This window comes from Sapajus apella, unplaced genomic scaffold, assembly GCF_009761245.1.
Source record: "Sapajus apella isolate SASKATOON/1434 unplaced genomic scaffold, GSC_monkey_1.0 scaffold311, whole genome shotgun sequence".
Lineage (NCBI taxonomy): Eukaryota > Metazoa > Chordata > Mammalia > Primates > Cebidae > Sapajus > Sapajus apella.
Genome location: NW_022437251.1, coordinates 98,215 through 115,720, shown reverse-complemented (window position 1 = coordinate 115,720; position 17,506 = coordinate 98,215). Strand labels below are relative to the sequence as shown.

Below are 17,506 nucleotides of genomic sequence, written 5' to 3'. Positions count from 1 at the left end.
ATTTTAGGCATACACAAAAGTAGATTTTTAATGAAGTCACACATTCCCATTCTCCCACTTTAATATTTATCAGCAGATGGCCCCCTCCCCACTCGCCTTGTCCTTACTCCCACTCTAGTCCTGCCTACCTTTTATTTTATTTTTCAGACAGGGCCCAACTCTTGGCTCTAGGGTGAAAGTGGCTTTTATTTCCTCTCTTGTGGAAGGAGGGGGAGGAGAGGTTTCCCAGGCACATCAACCTAAAGAAGGGTTGGCTGTGCCTGTAGAGCATAGGGATAGAAGAGTGGATCATTGGATTATTCAGAAGGAAGGGCTTGTTCTTGTCCACTTCCTGGCACTCTGCTGCAGGGTATGCCGGCAGGTATCATTCCCCTTGAGGCAGCAGCTCCCCCATCAGTGGAGGCACTAGGAGATATATGCTGGTTTTCACAAAGAGGAGGAAGCAGGTGCCCTGAGTAAGGGAGAGAAAGCTGGGGTGGCCAACTCCACACCCCACGCCTGCCCAGTGTAATAACTTTCATAAAGCCTGGCTGGTGTAATTCTTCCCGGGAAGTCCCAGAGGGTCCCGTAGGCAATGTGAGATCTGATGGCTGATCCTTTAAATGCCCATCTCAGATTGTGATTCTTCACCGCTCACCCACTTATCTTCTGAACTATTGCACAAGTGGCTCTGGCTGGCTTCCTTTGGGGGCTCATCACTGGCAGGGCTGGTGACCCCAGAAATGGTGTGCAGGTCCCTCGGGGGGGGTTTTGGTCATGGGTTGGTGCGTTCCTTCCTTGGGGATGTTTTGGTCATGGTTGAGTTCCGACACTCCATCAGGAATTTCTGGTTGTAGATGTTCCTGGTACCTCCCAGGGTGATGCTGAAGAGTGTGCTGCTGGGAGGTCGTGCTGTAGCTGCATGCCTTTGCCCAGCACCACCCACATTTAAGTAAAAAGTAAGTGGCAGAACAGTACCCATAGTATGATTCTGTTTATTAAAAGAAAGAAAACCTTTAGAACTAAGACAAAAAAAAGCAAAATTAGAACAAAGTATTCTTGCACCTTTGCCCTTCAAGGTTGCTTCTAGTGTGAATTATATTGCACCCTGCAGCCTGAGAATCTTGTTTGGATTTCCCAGAGCTTCTTGCCACTAGTGTAGAGGTTTTTCTAAGTGGATTCTTGGCTTTTTATAAAGCAGTTAAGCCAACTGATGTATGATCAATTCATAGAATAAATTACATTGTTTGACAAATAATCTATCATTTTTAGTTTGTTTTTCATCAAAATTTTGGAGTAAAATCTAAGTATATGACCATGGGCAAATAATTTTAAAACTCTTCTTTGTGAGAGACCTAATCAGTGACTCTACTACTTTTTGCTCTACAGAAGAGACGCTCAAACCGCCAAGTTAAACGAAAAAAATATACAGAGGACCTGGATATAAAGATCACAGATGATGAAGAAGAAGAAGAGGTGGATGTAACTGGTCCAATAAAACCTGAGCCTATTCTCCCTGAACCAGTGCAAGAACCAGATGGCGAGACTTTGCCTTCCATGCAGTTCTTTGTGGTAAGCTGTGAATTCAAGCAGTTTGAGAGGTTTGCCTGCTAGTCACAATCATCTGTTGACTGACTACATCTTTTGCTGCAGGAGAATCCCAGTGAAGAAGATGCAGCCATTGTAGACAAAGTGCTTTCTATGCGGGTTGTGAAGAAGGAGGTGAGGACTTTTTAAATTTTTAGAAAATAGACAGGGTTTCACTAAGTTACCCAGGCTAAAGCGCAGTGGCTATTCATAGGTGTGATTATAGCGCACTATGAACTTCTGGGCTTGAGCTGTCCTTCTGTCTCAGCCTCCTATCTGGAACTACCGTTGTTTACCACTGCACCTGACTTTTCACTATCTTAATATTAGCCTATAATGCTATGTTCACAGGCTTTATTTAATGAACACCTTTGGTTGTCAGATGTATTGCTAGAGTGAAGTTGTGAGAGATGATGGAGGAAAGTTAGCTAGAAAACAGGAACTGCTTTACTGCTACATCTTTTACTTATATGTTTATAGAGTGGGTAAAGGCTTATTTCTTCCAGCTATCAGGCCTCTATTATTGAAGTACCAGGCTAGTTCCTTAATCCCTGCGTCATTAATATATTCAGGGATTACTGGTGTGAAGTTGTGCAATGTGTGGTTAAAATTAAAAAGTTCTTTCTTTTACAATTAAGGAACTGGTGACTAATTTCTTTCTTTTTTCTCAGCTTCCTTCTGGACAATATACTGAAGCAGAAGAATTCTTTGTCAAGTACAAGAACTAGTACGTGATCTGTGCATAAAACTTGTTACCCCAAATTCCACAGGGTGGTAAAAAGTTCTCCTGTGTAGAGTATACTGGATGGGAGTGTGTCCCTTTTTTATAGTATTCTAGCCCAGATTGCTGTTTTTAATTGGGAAAATGGCTATTCAGAGAGAAATTCAGGAATTGACATGACTCTTACTATTTCCTTGTAGGTAAGTAGGGTGAAGATGGTTCCTGACGAAATTTCTTGTGATTCTCTTTACCTTAGTCTAGCTCTAAGATCTTGCTACTCAAAATATGGTCCATGGACCAGCAGAATTAGCATTACTTGGATGCTTTTTAGAAATGTGGGCTTTCAAGCGCATCCCATACCAGGTGGTTTATATACAAATTAGAGATTCAGAAGTAGTGACCTAAAAGACTGTCTTCCAATTTAAGCATGTATTTGTTATGTCTGCTTCCGGCTAATCCCAAAATTTCAGACAGTAGCCTGCCACCTCCTTTTACTTGCACCATGACTGGTTTTTTCCATCCCTCTTAGTTCGTATCTGCACTGTGAATGGGCTACTATCTCCCAACTAGAGAAGGATAAGAGGATCCATCAAAAATTAAAGCGCTTCAAAACCAAAATGGCTCAGATGAGACACTTCTTCCATGAGGTAATTAGGAATAGGTATTACCTATTATTTCTTTCATAGAAGGACAAATTACTGGGGTTGTTAGCTTTGGCTGATTCTTCAAAATATTTATAGTTGGTTTGTATATATGGGTATAAAGTTTTAATTTTGGCCATTGACCTTTCTTACTTAATTGCCCCATGCTTTCTTTTCTTAGGTTTAAATATGGTTCATTTATTAGTTATAGGGTATTTTGAAATTGATTTCCTAAACACACATGAAGTATTTTCAAAACTGGTGATAAACTGACTGCTGGTCCACTTGAGGCATTCTTCTTCCTCTAATGTCTCTCTCATCCTAAAGGAGAATCATACCCCTAAACCACCGAGCCACTCCTCTAATGTCTCTCTTTAGCTATTGATGGTCTCTGTAGACATATTAAGAGAGAACATTTATTTTCTCAAATTTCTAATCCAGTATGACTAGAAATAGGGATAAAGCAGCTTAAATTCCAATATCCAGGTTTACTGGTAAACACTGGAGCAAGATGAGTGAAGAAATATGTCTGTTATATTTGCAGCATTCATCCTCAATAAGAGTAGTTTTGGTTGTGTGTTGCAAGTAGAAGAAAAAGTGGAATGGATGGACAAGTAAAGGAGATGAAGGAATGGAAATAGCCTATATTTAAACCCTTGAAAAAGTTTAGGTATGGGGCCAGGCACAGTGGCTCACGCCTGTAACCCCAGCAGTGCAGGAGACCAAGGTGGGCAGATCACTTGAGTTCTGGTGTTTGAGACCAGCCTGGCCAACACGGTGTATCCCTGTCTCTACCAAAAATACAAAAATTAGCCAGGTGTGGTGGCAGGCACCTGTAATCCCAGCTACTTGGGAGGCTGAGGCAGGAGAATCACTTGAACCTAGGAGATAGAGGTTGCAGTGAGCCAAGATTGTGCCACTGCACCACTCCAGTTTGGGCAACAGAGTGTGTCTCTTCCTCAAAAAACCAAAACAAAACAAAACAAAAAACACCTTTAGGTATGAAGCAGAGCAGAAAAATAGTTGCAGGGGATATAGAGTCAAAGGAGGTCTTTTTTAAAAATGTGAAATGTGAAACGTGTGTATTTATGGCAATGACTCAGTAGAAGGATTACTAAGAATGCAAGAAGCAGTGGACACCAGAGCCCAGAGCCTTTATGGAGAGAATGACCTCTATTAGAGAGAAAGAGATACTCACTGGTAGCAGGTGAGAAGTTGGGTACAGACCCAGGTACATTTATAGGATTTAATGTTATGAAAAAGGAAAACTCCCATCAGATAGCTTCTAAATTTCTTTAAAAATTTTGAAGTAGGATTCTCTGCTAAAGGTGAGGTAAAGGAGTGGGTTTATTGGACAGTGATCTTTTGGTCTTATTGTTTGGTTTCATAACTCATCTAGGATGAAGAGCCCTTTAATCCAGACTACGTAGAGGTGGATAGGATATTGGATGAGTCTCACAGTATTGACAAGGACAATGGCGAGGTGAGTTGTCAAGGCATCAAGTAACATGAACATCGTCTTAGATTTCTGCTGGTTGGTTTGCCAATCTTTTCTTTTTCAGGTATAGCTGCAAAATCCTTTGAACTGAAAAGGTATTTCTGAATTTTTCTGTGGAATCCTTAGATAATGGGAGGTAAGGAAGTAGAGAGAGATGCTAAAAGGAAAGATTTTGTAAAGTCAAATATGTAGAAGCTAAGTACTGAAGTCATTCATCTGGGTTTCATTTTTCCTCAGATTTTAAATCGAAGTCTATTCACATAAAATTGCAGGTAGAGTGTGGGGCAGGGGAAAGGGATACTTTATAACAGGACCTCTGAGTCAAATTCTTTCCTCTGTAAAATTCCAAATTCTTAAATTTATGAATATAAAAATACTTCTACAGGCTACTTCCTGCACTCACCATTAATTAAATGTCCCTTCATTTGTCATTAAAACAGATCTGCTGGCTGGCGCAGTGGCTTACACCTGTAATCCCAGCACTTTGGGAGGCCGAGGCAGATGGAACATGAGGTCAGGAGTTTGAGACCATCCTGGCCAACATAGTGAAACACCGCCTCTACTAAAAATACAAAAATTAGCTAGGCATGGTGGCATGTGCCTGTAGTTCCACCTGCTCAGGAGGCCACGGCAGGAAAATCTCTTGAACCCAAGTGGTAGAGGTTGTGATGAGCCGAGATTACACCACTGCAGCAAGACTCTGTCTCAAAAAAAAAAAAAAAAAAAAAAAAAGGTCTGCTACATTTGAATCTGTATTTTAATTTTTTTTTTTTAATTAAAAAAATTTTTTCTTGAGACTGTCTTCGCTCTTGTCATCCAGGTTGGGGTGCAGTGGTGTGATCTTGGCTCATTGTAACCTCCGCCTCCCAGGTTCAAGTGATTCTCATGTCTCAGCCTCCTGAGTAGGTGGGACTACAGGTGCACACCATCATGCCTGGCTAGTTCTTATATTTTTAGTAGAGACAAAGTTTCAGTGTGTTGGCCAGGCTGGTCTCGAACTCCTACTTCAAGTGATCTGCTTGCCTCAGCTTCCCAGAGTGCTGGCATAGAAGGCGTGAGCCACCATACCTAGCATAATTTTCATTTTCAAATGTTCATCTATGTTTAGCCACCAGTGAATTCAACTTTCTTTTAAATTTACTTACAATTTTTTTTACTCTATAAAACATCATTTTCGTAGATTTTGTCACTTTATTTTTACTTCAAGTAACACTTTTTGGTTTAGCTTTGCAGGGACATAAAGAACATTTTTATCACAGCAGAACCTTTTTATGATGTTAGTGCTGGGTGGGTGAGCTGGGCTTATTCATGAGATAAGTGACTTGCTCCTCCCATACATCATTATAACAGGACCTCTGAGTCAAATTCTTTCCTCTATAAAATTCCAAAGTTTATTCTATTTTATAAGCCTTCAGATTCACTCATATAGTCAGAATCTTAGATATCCAGGACCCAGTATACTTCATTGTCTTTAAATCTTAACAACATGCTTCAGATAACATATTTTGCTTTTGAGGTTGAGGGTGGTAACATTGTGTGTTTGTGGGAATTGAGTGGAGAATGAGCCAGTTATTAGGGCAGTTTGTTAGCTACTCTTAAATTCTTATCATTTTTCAGGATCCCAACCTTTCCAGCCCTGACAATCTTATGCTTTTTACCATACTTACCCTTCTAAAAGCAATTGGCCTTTGGTTAGGTCCCTTTGGAATGTCTTGCAAATGATGTGACAGATGAACATTTTCATACTCTAATACTATAATTTATGCTCCCAATATTGACTAATACTATCCTAAAATAAGTTTAATTTGTCATCTTTTTTTTTTTGAGATGGAGCTCACACTGTCACCCAGGCTGTAGTGCAGTGGCGCCATCTCAGCTCACTGCAATCTCCGCCTCCTGGGTTCAATTCTCCTGCCTCAAACTCCCGAGTAGCTGGGACTACAGGTGTGCGCCACCACACCCAACTAATTTTTTTTTTGTATTTTTAGTAGAGACAGGGTTTCACCGTGTTGGCCAGAATGGTCTCAATCTTCTGACCTCGCAATCTGCCGGCCTCGGCCTCCCAAACTCCTGGGATTACAGGTGTGAGCCACCGCGCCCAGCCCAATTTGTCATCCATTTTATATTACCTACCTAATAGTGGTTACGGTAAATATTATGCTGGAAATGTGTGACCTGGACAAATGGCTTTATATAGAGAATGACCTGAGTTACTATGATAAAGAAAAAGGTAAAAGAGCAGCTGGATCAATTGCAGAGATTCGATATCTGTGACTATGTTGAGGCACTTTCACACATTTTGTTGGCTATTTTAAGGAGTTTTCTATTTGATAATTAGAGATTCTTGTTGATTACACTACACAATCCATGCTTTATACTTCATAAGCCAAAAATGGAGATGCAGTAAATGCAATGATCATCTTGAATAGTGAAAATAGGAGCCATTTGCTATTAGTCACTGCCCTCTGATTTTCAGAGGATACCTACCTAGACTAGTACTTACTGTAGTTGAACTTTTTAGCATTTTGTCTTCTTTACTCTTATTGCCTGTCTTTGTTGATAACCTCTTATTAGCTCCTAGCTTCCTGGGACTCACAAGGACATTTCTTTACCACCATATAAGTGCTCTTGAGGTGCATTTGCACTGAGCTTTAGGAGCTCAGAAGCCAGTATATGCTGGTAGTCCTCGTCCTAAAGATAGCTGAGTGGCTAATGTGTCAGATTTAGTGCCAGGAGAATAGTATGGCACAGAAACACGTCTTTTAATTTCAACATGGTATAGGAAGAGATTGGTCGTTTTTTTTTTTCATCTGTGTAGTTAATGAGCATAATGTTTTAGTGCTTAGTGTTCTAGAAACTACTGGGTAGAAATTTTCCTTTTAGAACAGATTCTGATAAATTACTTTGAAGAATGATCAAAGCCACAAATAGTGCATCAGAAGGTGAACCTTTGGTCGGTGTGTTTGGCCTGACTTTTTCAACACCTTTTAGATATTGATACTTTGTGATCTGATTTTACAATCAAATTCTTTTTTGTTGTTGTTGAGACAGAATCTCACTCTATCATCAGGCTGGAGTGCAGTGGCGCGATCTGGGCTCACTGCAACTTCCATTTTCCAGTTTCAAGCAATTCTCCTGCCTCAGCCTCCTGAGTAGCTGGGACTATAGGCATGCATCACCAGGCCCGGTTAATTTTTTTTGTATTTTTAGTAGAGGCAGGCTTTCACCATGTTGGCCAGGATGGTCTCAATCTCTTAACTTCAGGATCTGCCCTCCTCAGCCTCCCAAAGTGCTGGGATTACAGGCGTGGGCCACTGCGCCCCACCCAAATTCTTATTCTTTAACCACAACAGAGAACACAGAATAAGTTTCTTAAGGCTTTGGTTTCTTCTCTCCTAGCCTGTTATTTACTACCTGGTGAAATGGTGCTCTCTGCCCTATGAAGATAGCACATGGGAGCTAAAAGAGGATGTTGATGAGGGCAAGATTCGAGAATTTAAACGGATTCAGTCAAGGCACCCAGAACTCAAAAGGGTGGTAAGTACATTTGCATTAGAGTATGAAGGCCTACATAAGAAATGATTTAATTTTTTCCCCTATGGAAGTTTTTGTTGTTTTAGCTTTTTATTACGGAAATTTCAAACATATAAAAATTGAAGAAATGGTATAATGTACCCATTATCCACTTAACAATTATTAGTACACATCCAGTCTTACGTCATATATTTTCCTACCCATTAATTCCTGTTACCCAGGTTATTTAAAATCAAATCCCAGATTCATTTATTTCATCTGTAAATATTACAGTGTTTATGTCTAAAAAAAATTATTACACCTGAAAAATTTAATCATTCTTTAATATCATCAAATCATTGGTACCAATCATTGCATCATCTTTTAATTTTTGTTAAATCATTTAAATTTGGTTCTCACTAAGGTCCATATATTGCTATCAGTTCATACGTCTCAAGTTTCTTTTAACTTCCCGCTTGATCTCCTCTCCCTGCCTTATAATTTTCTCTTGAAGAAATCAGTTGATTTGTGGAGTTTTCCATAGGCTGAAGTTTGCTAATTACATTACATTGGTACCTTTTTACATGTTCTCTGTCCCTGATATTTCACATGAATGCTTAGGTTAGAGCAACGCTGTCCAATAAAACATTTTAGAGCTGTGCTGTTCAATATAGTAGTCACTAGCCATGTGTTTTTTGTTTTTTTTTTTAACATTGTAGAAAGCTCTATTAGACATCACTGTTCTACAGGCTTGATCAGATGGGAGAGGGAAGCCAGTAACTCTGCTTCATAGATGGTGGTGTGTACTTACATCAGGTTGTGTTTTGTGATGTTGTCAGTCGTTTGTTGTCATTCTGGATCCATGCTTTAAGGATTTGAAAGTGGTGATATTTTAATTCTACCATTTCTGCATTTATTAGCCAGATTCTTCTATAAAAAGAAATTTGACTTACTATTTGGTTCCCTTAAGGTAGAGATCATATAGAAAAGATAAGTACTTTATTATTTTCCTCTATTTCCCAGTTCCAAAATAATGACGTAATTCTCTTAAATTCTCCGAAAGTGACCAGAGTTTTTCGTCTTTACTTTTTATTTAAGTAACATTGTGAACTCATAAATTTATACATATTTGACCTGTTTTAATCCAAACCAATGTTGTTTTGAATTGACTTTAACTATTAGAACTTACCTAGTAAGTCTTTTTGTTAATGTCTCCACTACATTTATTCAAATGTCATGTTTTTTAGAATCGTCCGCAGGCGAGTGCCTGGAAGAAATTGGAGCTATCGCATGAATATAAAAACAGAAACCAGTTACGGGAATATCAGTTGGAGGGGGTCAATTGGCTGCTCTTTAATTGGTATAACAGGTAAAGAAAAGAATGGGCCCGTAAGATGTAAGCCTAGTTCTGGGATTATTTTTATTTGTTTTCTGTTGAAACAATTTCTTCCTACATACTCTATTGTTTTTTAAAGATAGTATCTTTTAACATTTTTTTTTCCCCATGGTAAATCTGCAGGCAGAACTGCATCCTGGCTGATGAGATGGGATTGGGCAAAACTATTCAGTCCATTGCCTTCTTGCAGGAAGTATATAATGTGGGCATCCATGGCCCCTTCTTGGTCATTGCCCCGTTGTCCACAATTACTAACTGGGAGCGAGAATTTAATACATGGACAGAAATGAACACTATTGTGTACCATGGCAGCCTGGCCAGCAGGCAGATGATTCAGCAATATGAAATGTACTGCAAAGATTCACGGGTGAGTTATATGTCTTGGGAATACTATGGCTTAGAGAAAGTTGGCCAAGCTACCTGGTATTTTAGGCGCGGTATATGAATAGAAGACTTTTATTGAAAGTCTTCAGTATGCTTATGCAAAAATATCTATGGCGTAAGGCATTTTTGTATAGCAGTATGCATGTCTTTTTTTGACTTAGCTGTTTTTTTGCCCAGTAGACATTTGATCCAGTAGAAGTTCTGATTTTATTAATGAACACATACAGTTTAAGTAGAATTTTGCCAGCATCAATGAATTTTAATCACAGTATTTTCCAGAAGTGAAATTATTTTAGCCACTTAATCCATGTGGTGGTGAGCTTCTTTCTTTCTTTTTTTGTTTTTAAAGACAGAGTCTTGCTCTGTCACCCAGGCTGGAGTACAATGGCGTGATCTTGGCTCACTGCAACATTCACCTCCTGAGTTCAAGCAATTCTTCTGCCTCAGCCTCCCGACTTGCTGGGATTACAGGTGCCTGCCACCACTTCCAGCTAATTTTTTGTATTTTTAGTAGAGATGGGGTTTCACCATATTGGACAGACTGGTCTCAAACTCCTGACCTCAGGTGATCCATCTGCCTTGGCCTCCCAAAGTGCTGAGATTACAGGCATGAGCCACTGTGCTCAGCCGCTGAGGTTATTTCTTTTCCTCTTTTTAGTCTACTGAAATTTTCATCATGATCAGTTTCTTTTTCTAAATGGCAAGGTATAGTGGCTCATGCCTGTAATCCCAGCACTTTGGGAGCCCGAGGTGGGCTTATTACCTGAGGTCAGGAGTTCGAGACCAGCCTGGTCAACATGGTGAAACCCCGTCTCTAAAATTAGCCAGGTGCAGTGGTGGGCACCTGTAATGCCAGCTACACAGGAGGTTGAGGCAGGAGAATCACTTGAACCTAGGAGGTGAAGGCTGCAGTGAACCTTACCTATCTGCAAGTTAATTTTCAGTTAGGTACATATTTTGAGGCTACTGCAAATAAAATATGTTGTTTCTTAATTATAACTTTCATAACTTATATCCTTAAAACAATTGTAATTATCATGCACTTTTAACTGAACATAAATTTCTAAAATAGTAAGCCTTGTATCATTGCATTCCAGCCTGGATGACAGAGCAAGACTTTGTCTCAAAAAAAGAAAAGGCCAGGCGCGGTGGCTCACACCTGTAATCCCAGCACTTTGGGAGGCTGGGGGAGATCATGAGGTCAGGAATTCGAGAACAGCCTGGCCAACATAGTAAAACCCCATTTTTACTAAAAATACAAAAATTAGCTGGGCATGGTAGCACACACCTATAGTCCCAGCTACTTGGGAGGCTGAGGCAGGAGAATCATTTGAACTGGGGGGTGGAGGTTGTAAGGAGCTGAGATCAGGCCACTGCGCTCCAGCCTGGTGACAGAGCAAGACTCCATCTCAAAAAAAAAAAAAAAATCAATTTCTTTTTCTATGTAAATTTGAAAACAAAATTGGAATTATCTGTAGTGTATTAACATGAATTTTATTGTTTTTCTACTATTAGTTTTCTTCTTTTTATTTCTACCAAATCAAATCTTCTTGTCATATTTTATTTATAGCTCTTTTTTTTTGTTTGTTTGTTTTTTTTTGAGATGGAGTCTTGCTCTGTCACCAGGCTGGAGTGCAATGGCGTGATCTGGGTTCATTACAACCTCCACCTCCCAGGGCCAAGTGATTCTCCTGCCTCAGCCTCCTAAGTAGCTGGGATTACAGACACGTGCCACCACACCCAGCTAATTTTTGTGTTTTCAGTAGAGACAGGGTTTCACCATGTTGGCCAGGATGATCTTGATCTCCTGACCTTGTGATCTGCCCACCTCAGCCTCCCAAAGTGGTGGGATTACAGGCATGAGCCACCGCGCCCAGCCTGCAGCTCTTAATTTTGTAAAAATGATTTTTTTCTTTTGTCAATTTTTAGACATCAGCCAATATTACATTCTGTATTATCTGTTTCCATTTTTATTGTCTGTATGTTTCGTTGTTGTCCAGCAGTTGTGGATTTCATTGTTACTCAACAAAATATCTAGGGCAGAGATATATGAGCTAGGCATACAGCAGAGTAAAAAATGTCTACCCTCTCATTCAATGAGGTCTGTCATTTTCCCAAGAACCTGAATATGTTGAGGAAGCAGTGTATCCTAGATTCAGTGATATGGGAAGATAAACAGCGGTGGAGGTGGGTGGTGGTACAGTTTCTATTTCCTATTAAATATGTCTTAATATAGTAGCCAAGTAATTCAGAAGAGCTCCTCGATTAGGTACATTTTAGTTTTTTTTTTTGACTTTGCTGCCTTCATGCTTAGGGACGCCTCATCCCAGGTGCATACAAGTTTGACGCCCTGATCACCACTTTTGAGATGATTTTGTCAGACTGTCCTGAGCTTCGTGAAATTGAATGGCGTTGTGTCATCATTGATGAGGCCCATCGACTGAAAAATCGTAATTGCAAGCTGCTTGATAGTCTTAAGCACATGGACCTGGTGAGTTCCACACTGACTTGTGGGCTGAAACACCTGGAATCAACCCTAATTCCCTGTGGAATTAAAATAACCCTAGTTTAGCAGAGAAGGAAAAAAGTCTGAATCATGGTATTGAACAGTGGGGATGGCCTGTGGATATGGTAACCTGAAAGTCATGTAAAAGTCATAAATTTTAGAACTGGGAAGTTTAGTGATTCTCAATCAGAAGAAGAGGTAGGAAACTACATTGGTTACCTATTACTGCATAACAAAATGCTCCAAAACTTAGCATCCTACAGTAACTATATTTTTCATGATTTTCTAGCTCAACCACTTAGGCTGAGCTCAGCTGGTTGGTTCTTATGATGACCTTGCCTGGAGTCAATATTGCTACAACTGGCAGTTGATGCTGGTTTTTATCTGGAGCACCTGGATTCCACATGGCCTCTCATCCTCCGTAGGCCAGAATGGGCTTCTTTGCATGGTAGTTTCAGGGCAGTATTCCAAGAGGGCAAAAGTAGAAACAGCAACCTTTGAGATAGGCTCTGAGGCTCACACAGGGTCACTTCTGCTACATTCTTGTTCTTTTTTTTTTTTTTTTTTTTTTTACATTCTTGTTCTTGCAAGTAACAAGGCGAGCCTAGATTCACAGGGTGAACCTCAATAGGTGGAACAACAAAAAATTAATCACCGTATTTAATCCAGCTCAGTTACATTCCCTAGAGGACAGCAGATTTTAGGATATCTGTGGGGAGTTGAATATGGAGAGACTTATGTAATTGGAATAAACATAATCTGAATTATTGTTTTTTAATTTGCTTATTACAATATTTATGTTATTTCAGTACATTAATGTTAGAGGGATTTCTTGAATGTTTTGTGTTTATCGAAAGAGGGTGTGGAAGAAAAGTTAATGGACCAGTGATCTTGTCCATTCTCATAATTTTATACATAAAGAAATTAAAGATTATATAATTTAAAGATTATATACTTTCAGAAGTCCTTTATATTTTTTAATTTTGTTATTCTTTTGTTTTCTCCATTTCTAGGAACACAAAGTGCTACTCACAGGAACACCATTGCAAAATACCGTAGAAGAACTGTTTAGCTTGCTTCATTTCTTAGAACCGTCACAATTTCCCTCAGAATCAGAGTTTCTCAAGGACTTTGGGGATCTAAAGACAGAGGAACAGGTAGGAAATCTATCTGATGAGTTGAGGTACTAACTCAGGGCAAAAAAGATGAAGTTTGTACATGGCAGCTATCTGTTGTCATTGGGCTCTCAAGAGCCCTTCTGAATTCCTATATTCTTGTGCCTACATCATTTGTGGCATCAAAGTGTACATTTCTTAGTAGTGGAAAACTCTAATTTTCCATGTTTCTACATAATGTGAGAATGTTTGTCCTCATGTTATTGATTTCTTTTTCTCTCTGTAATGGACCACAGGTTCAAAAGCTACAGGCCATTCTTAAGCCAATGATGCTGAGAAGACTCAAAGAGGATGTTGAAAAAAACTTGGCACCCAAACAGGAAACTATTATTGAAGTAGAGCTGACTAACATCCAGAAGAAATATTATCGGGCTATTTTGGAGAAGAATTTCTCCTTCCTTTCCAAAGGAGCAGGTCATACCAACATGCCTAATCTGCTTAACACAATGATGGAGTTGCGCAAGTGCTGCAACCACCCATATCTCATCAATGGTGAGGGAATTCTTGGTATACACCTGAACTTCTGTAGTACCTGTGTTTACTTTCCAGATGATACTCCTTGGGGACAATGGATGCATTGACTGATCCAACCGAATTTGGGGGTGGGGACTGAGGAATGAGAAATGGTTCTCCTTTGACAAAAGAGATTCTAAACCTGGGCAACATGATGAAACCCCACCTCTACAAAAAATACAAAAATTAGCCAGGTATGATGGCACGCACCTGTGGTCCCAGCTACTCAGGAGACTGAGGTGGGAGGATTGCTTGAACCCAGGAGGTAGAGATTGCAGTGAGCTGAGATCGCCCCGCTGCGATCTCAGAGTGAGACCCTGTCTCCAAATAAAGTAAATAAAAACGATTCTTATTTGGAATGTTTTTGTCTAGTTCTTTCTACACCTTTGATCCTGCATAATCTCCAAAATTAAGATTTGCTGTTTAGAATTTCATGAATAAGAACTCAGATTAGCTAGGCACAGTGGCATGTACCTGTAGTCCCAGCTACTTAGGAGGCTGAGGCTGAAGGATCATTTGAGCCCATGAGTTTGAAGCTAGCCCTGTCTCAAAAAGAAAAAAAAATTGTCAGGTTATTCTGTTCCCTGGATAAATGTCCTTATCGATACTCCATTTTGTTGTGTCTGTCTCTTTTTTGGGTGCTGATAGTGTTCATCTTACTTAGTCCTTGGCCACGTATTTACATCTTTTTTTACCCAGTTATCATAGGCCTGCCTTACTTGGAATATTTTGTATGACACAACAGAGGGTGATTTAAGTTTTTTTTTTTTTTTTCTTTGAGACGGAGTTTCACTCTTGTCACCCAGTCTGGAGTGCAGTGGCGCTATCTCAGCTCACTGCAACCTCGACCTCCCAGGTTCAAGTGATTATCCTGCCTCAGCCTCCCAAGTAGCTGGGTTTACAGGTACCTACCGCCACGCCCAGTAAATTTTTTGTTTTTTTTGAGACAGAGTCTTGCTCTGTTGCCTAGGCTAGAGTACAGTGGCATGGTCTCAGCTCACTGCAACCACCTTGTGTATTTAAGCACCTCTCCTGCCTCAGCCTCCCAAGTAGCTGGGATTATAGGCACCTGCCACCCGGCCTGGCTAATTTTTGTATTTTTATTAGAGATGGTGTTTCACCATGTTAAGACAGAGTCTTCCTCCGTCACCCAGACTGGGGTGCAGTGGCATGATCTTAGCTCACTGCAATCACCACCACCTGGGTTCAAGCGATTCTCCTGCCTCAGCCTCCTGAGTAGCTGGAACTACAGGCCCGTGCCACCACACGAAGCTAATTTTTGTATTTTTAGTAAAGACAGCGTTTCACCATGTTGGCAAGACTGGTATCAAACCCCTGACCTCAGGTGATCCACCCTCGTGGGCTTCCCAAAGTGCTGGGATTACAGGCATGAGCCACTGTGCCCAGCTGATTTAAGATTTTTTGGTGCTGAAATTCTGTGTGTATGAAATGTTGGTCTTAAGTAAAATTACATTTTTTTTCCCTTTGCTTTCTTAATTAAATAGTCTACAACCCTAATATGTTTCACTGAATCTCAACATAATTTGATTTTTCTTTTGGTAGGTGCAGAAGAAAAAATCCTAACAGAATTCCGTGAAGCTTGCCATATTATACCTCATGACTTCCATCTGCAGGCCATGGTTCGTTCAGCTGGCAAACTGGTTCTTATTGACAAATTACTTCCAAAGCTTAAAGCTGGTGGCCATAAAGTTCTGATCTTCTCTCAGATGGTACGCTGCCTAGACATCCTAGAGGATTATTTAATCCAGAGGAGGTAAGAAAAGAGTCATCCCAGCCTGCGGTTACTCTATCCTCATAAAGCAGCAAAAAATAGGAGGGCCTGGGTTGACCAATTAGGGTTGACCAATTGCAATAAGAGAAGTTTTTGATTCTCACTCACAACTTGGTTTTTGACCAGCTTTGATACGGAAATACTGGTATTGATCCTAGCTTGCTTTTTTTGGTCTTCACTTCTGCTTGGCCTCTTACATTTTTTTCTGTGACTCCCATACAGGTACTTATATGAACGTATTGATGGGCGAGTTAGAGGGAACCTTCGACAGGCTGCCATTGACCGCTTCAGCAAACCTGACTCAGACCGCTTTGTCTTCTTACTATGTACCCGGGCTGGTGGACTTGGTATTAATCTTACAGCTGCTGATACCTGCATTATCTTTGATTCAGACTGGAATCCACAAAATGACCTGCAGGTAAAGGAATTCATTGTCTTAGGGACTAACTACCTCACTTGGAAGATTTTTCAGTAAGAATAGGATCTTTTAGAAAGAACTTTCAGAGAATTTGGAATTGTTTCCTTAGTTAAGGGTGGCAGTTAGGTCAGGGAATCAGCAAATGTTTTCCGTAAAGGACAAGATAGTAAATATTTTAGGCTTTGTGAGCTATCAAGTCTCTGTTTCACCTCCAAGTCCTTCAGCACTAAAGCAGCCATAGATAATATGTAAATGAATGGGTAGTACTGTGTCCACATTGAACTTTATTTATAAAAAATAGATGTCCATACAGAATTTAGTTTGCTGACCCCTGGCCTACATGATGGGGTGATAATTTCATCTTGAAATTGACTCTTGGTTTTGAGTTTTTCTCATGGCTGCTCTATAGAAGTGAGAGGATCATAAATTGATATTTTGTATCCTTTCCCCTGCTAATTTTGTGTTACCTTTCTCCTTTCATTTTTATTTTTTTAAACCAGGCCCAGGCACGATGTCATCGAATTGGGCAGAGCAAAGCTGTGAAGGTGTACCGCCTCATCACTCGTAATTCCTATGAGAGAGAGATGTTTGATAAGGCCAGCCTCAAGTTAGGATTGGATAAGGCTGTGCTTCAGTCCATGAGTGGTCGGGATGGCAACATTACTGGAGTGAGTCTTAGTTTATAGATAAGTTTGTAGTGAGTCATTGTTATAGAGGGAAACAAAAGCTATTTTTACACAGGAATTTGACTACCTTGTTTGGATTCTCAATTATTCTTAAAATATAATAGCTAAAATATTATAGCATAGTTAGATAATATTCTCTTGATAGTCTTTTCATCTGTCTATTGGTTTTTATAGATCCAACAGTTCTCTAAGAAGGAGATTGAAGATCTTTTAAGAAAAGGAGCATATGCAGCCATCATGGAGGAAGATGATGAAGGTTCCAAGTTTTGTGAAGAGGACATCGACCAGATCTTGTTAAGACGAACTACAACCATCACCATTGAATCTGAAGGAAAAGGTTCTACCTTTGCCAAGGTATGTTCTGTCTGTGCCAGAGGCTAGAAAAGCAGAGATAGAGACCTGAGTCTCTAGGATTTAATTATGTTTTTATGCTGAGCATAGTAGCTCATGCCTGTAATCCCAGCACTTTGGGAGACCAAAGTGGGTGGATCACTTGAGGTCAAGAGTTCAAGACCAATCCGGCCAACATGGTAAAACCCCATCTCTAATAAAAATACGAAAATTAGCCCGGAGTTGTGGCATGCACCTGTCTTCCCAGCTACTCGGGAGGCAGAGGCAGGAGAACCACTTGAACCCGGGAGGTAGAGGTTGCAGTGAGCTGAGATTGTGCCACTGCACTTCAGCCTGGGTAACAGAG

At 40.1% G+C, this 17,506-nt stretch overlaps 1 protein-coding gene across 5 annotated transcripts in view; it reads left to right on the top strand.

Moving 5' to 3' along the window:
- The first annotated feature begins 6 nt into the window (after positions 1–6).
- CHD8 (chromodomain helicase DNA binding protein 8) overlaps positions 7–17,506 on the top strand; it is a 34,713-nt gene continuing 17,213 nt past the window's right edge. For 3 of the 5 annotated variants that reach the window (XM_032272153.1, XM_032272149.1, XM_032272150.1), the window contains exons 1-15: positions 7–1,551; positions 1,633–1,701; positions 2,238–2,293; positions 2,817–2,934; positions 4,328–4,411; positions 7,826–7,963; positions 9,187–9,308; positions 9,459–9,702; positions 12,034–12,210; positions 13,239–13,382; positions 13,637–13,892; positions 15,477–15,687; positions 15,928–16,123; positions 16,624–16,791; positions 16,984–17,163. In XM_032272153.1, coding sequence (XP_032128044.1) covers positions 1,537–1,551; positions 1,633–1,701; positions 2,238–2,293; positions 2,817–2,934; positions 4,328–4,411; positions 7,826–7,963; positions 9,187–9,308; positions 9,459–9,702; positions 12,034–12,210; positions 13,239–13,382; positions 13,637–13,892; positions 15,477–15,687; positions 15,928–16,123; positions 16,624–16,791; positions 16,984–17,163 — 2,178 coding nt within the window. In that variant the 5' untranslated portion in view covers positions 7–1,536. The remainder of the gene's footprint in view (positions 1,552–1,632; positions 1,702–2,237; positions 2,294–2,816; positions 2,935–4,327; positions 4,412–7,825; positions 7,964–9,186; positions 9,309–9,458; positions 9,703–12,033; positions 12,211–13,238; positions 13,383–13,636; positions 13,893–15,476; positions 15,688–15,927; positions 16,124–16,623; positions 16,792–16,983; positions 17,164–17,506) is intronic. The other 2 variants (XM_032272154.1, XM_032272152.1) reach the window with 2 other exon arrangements.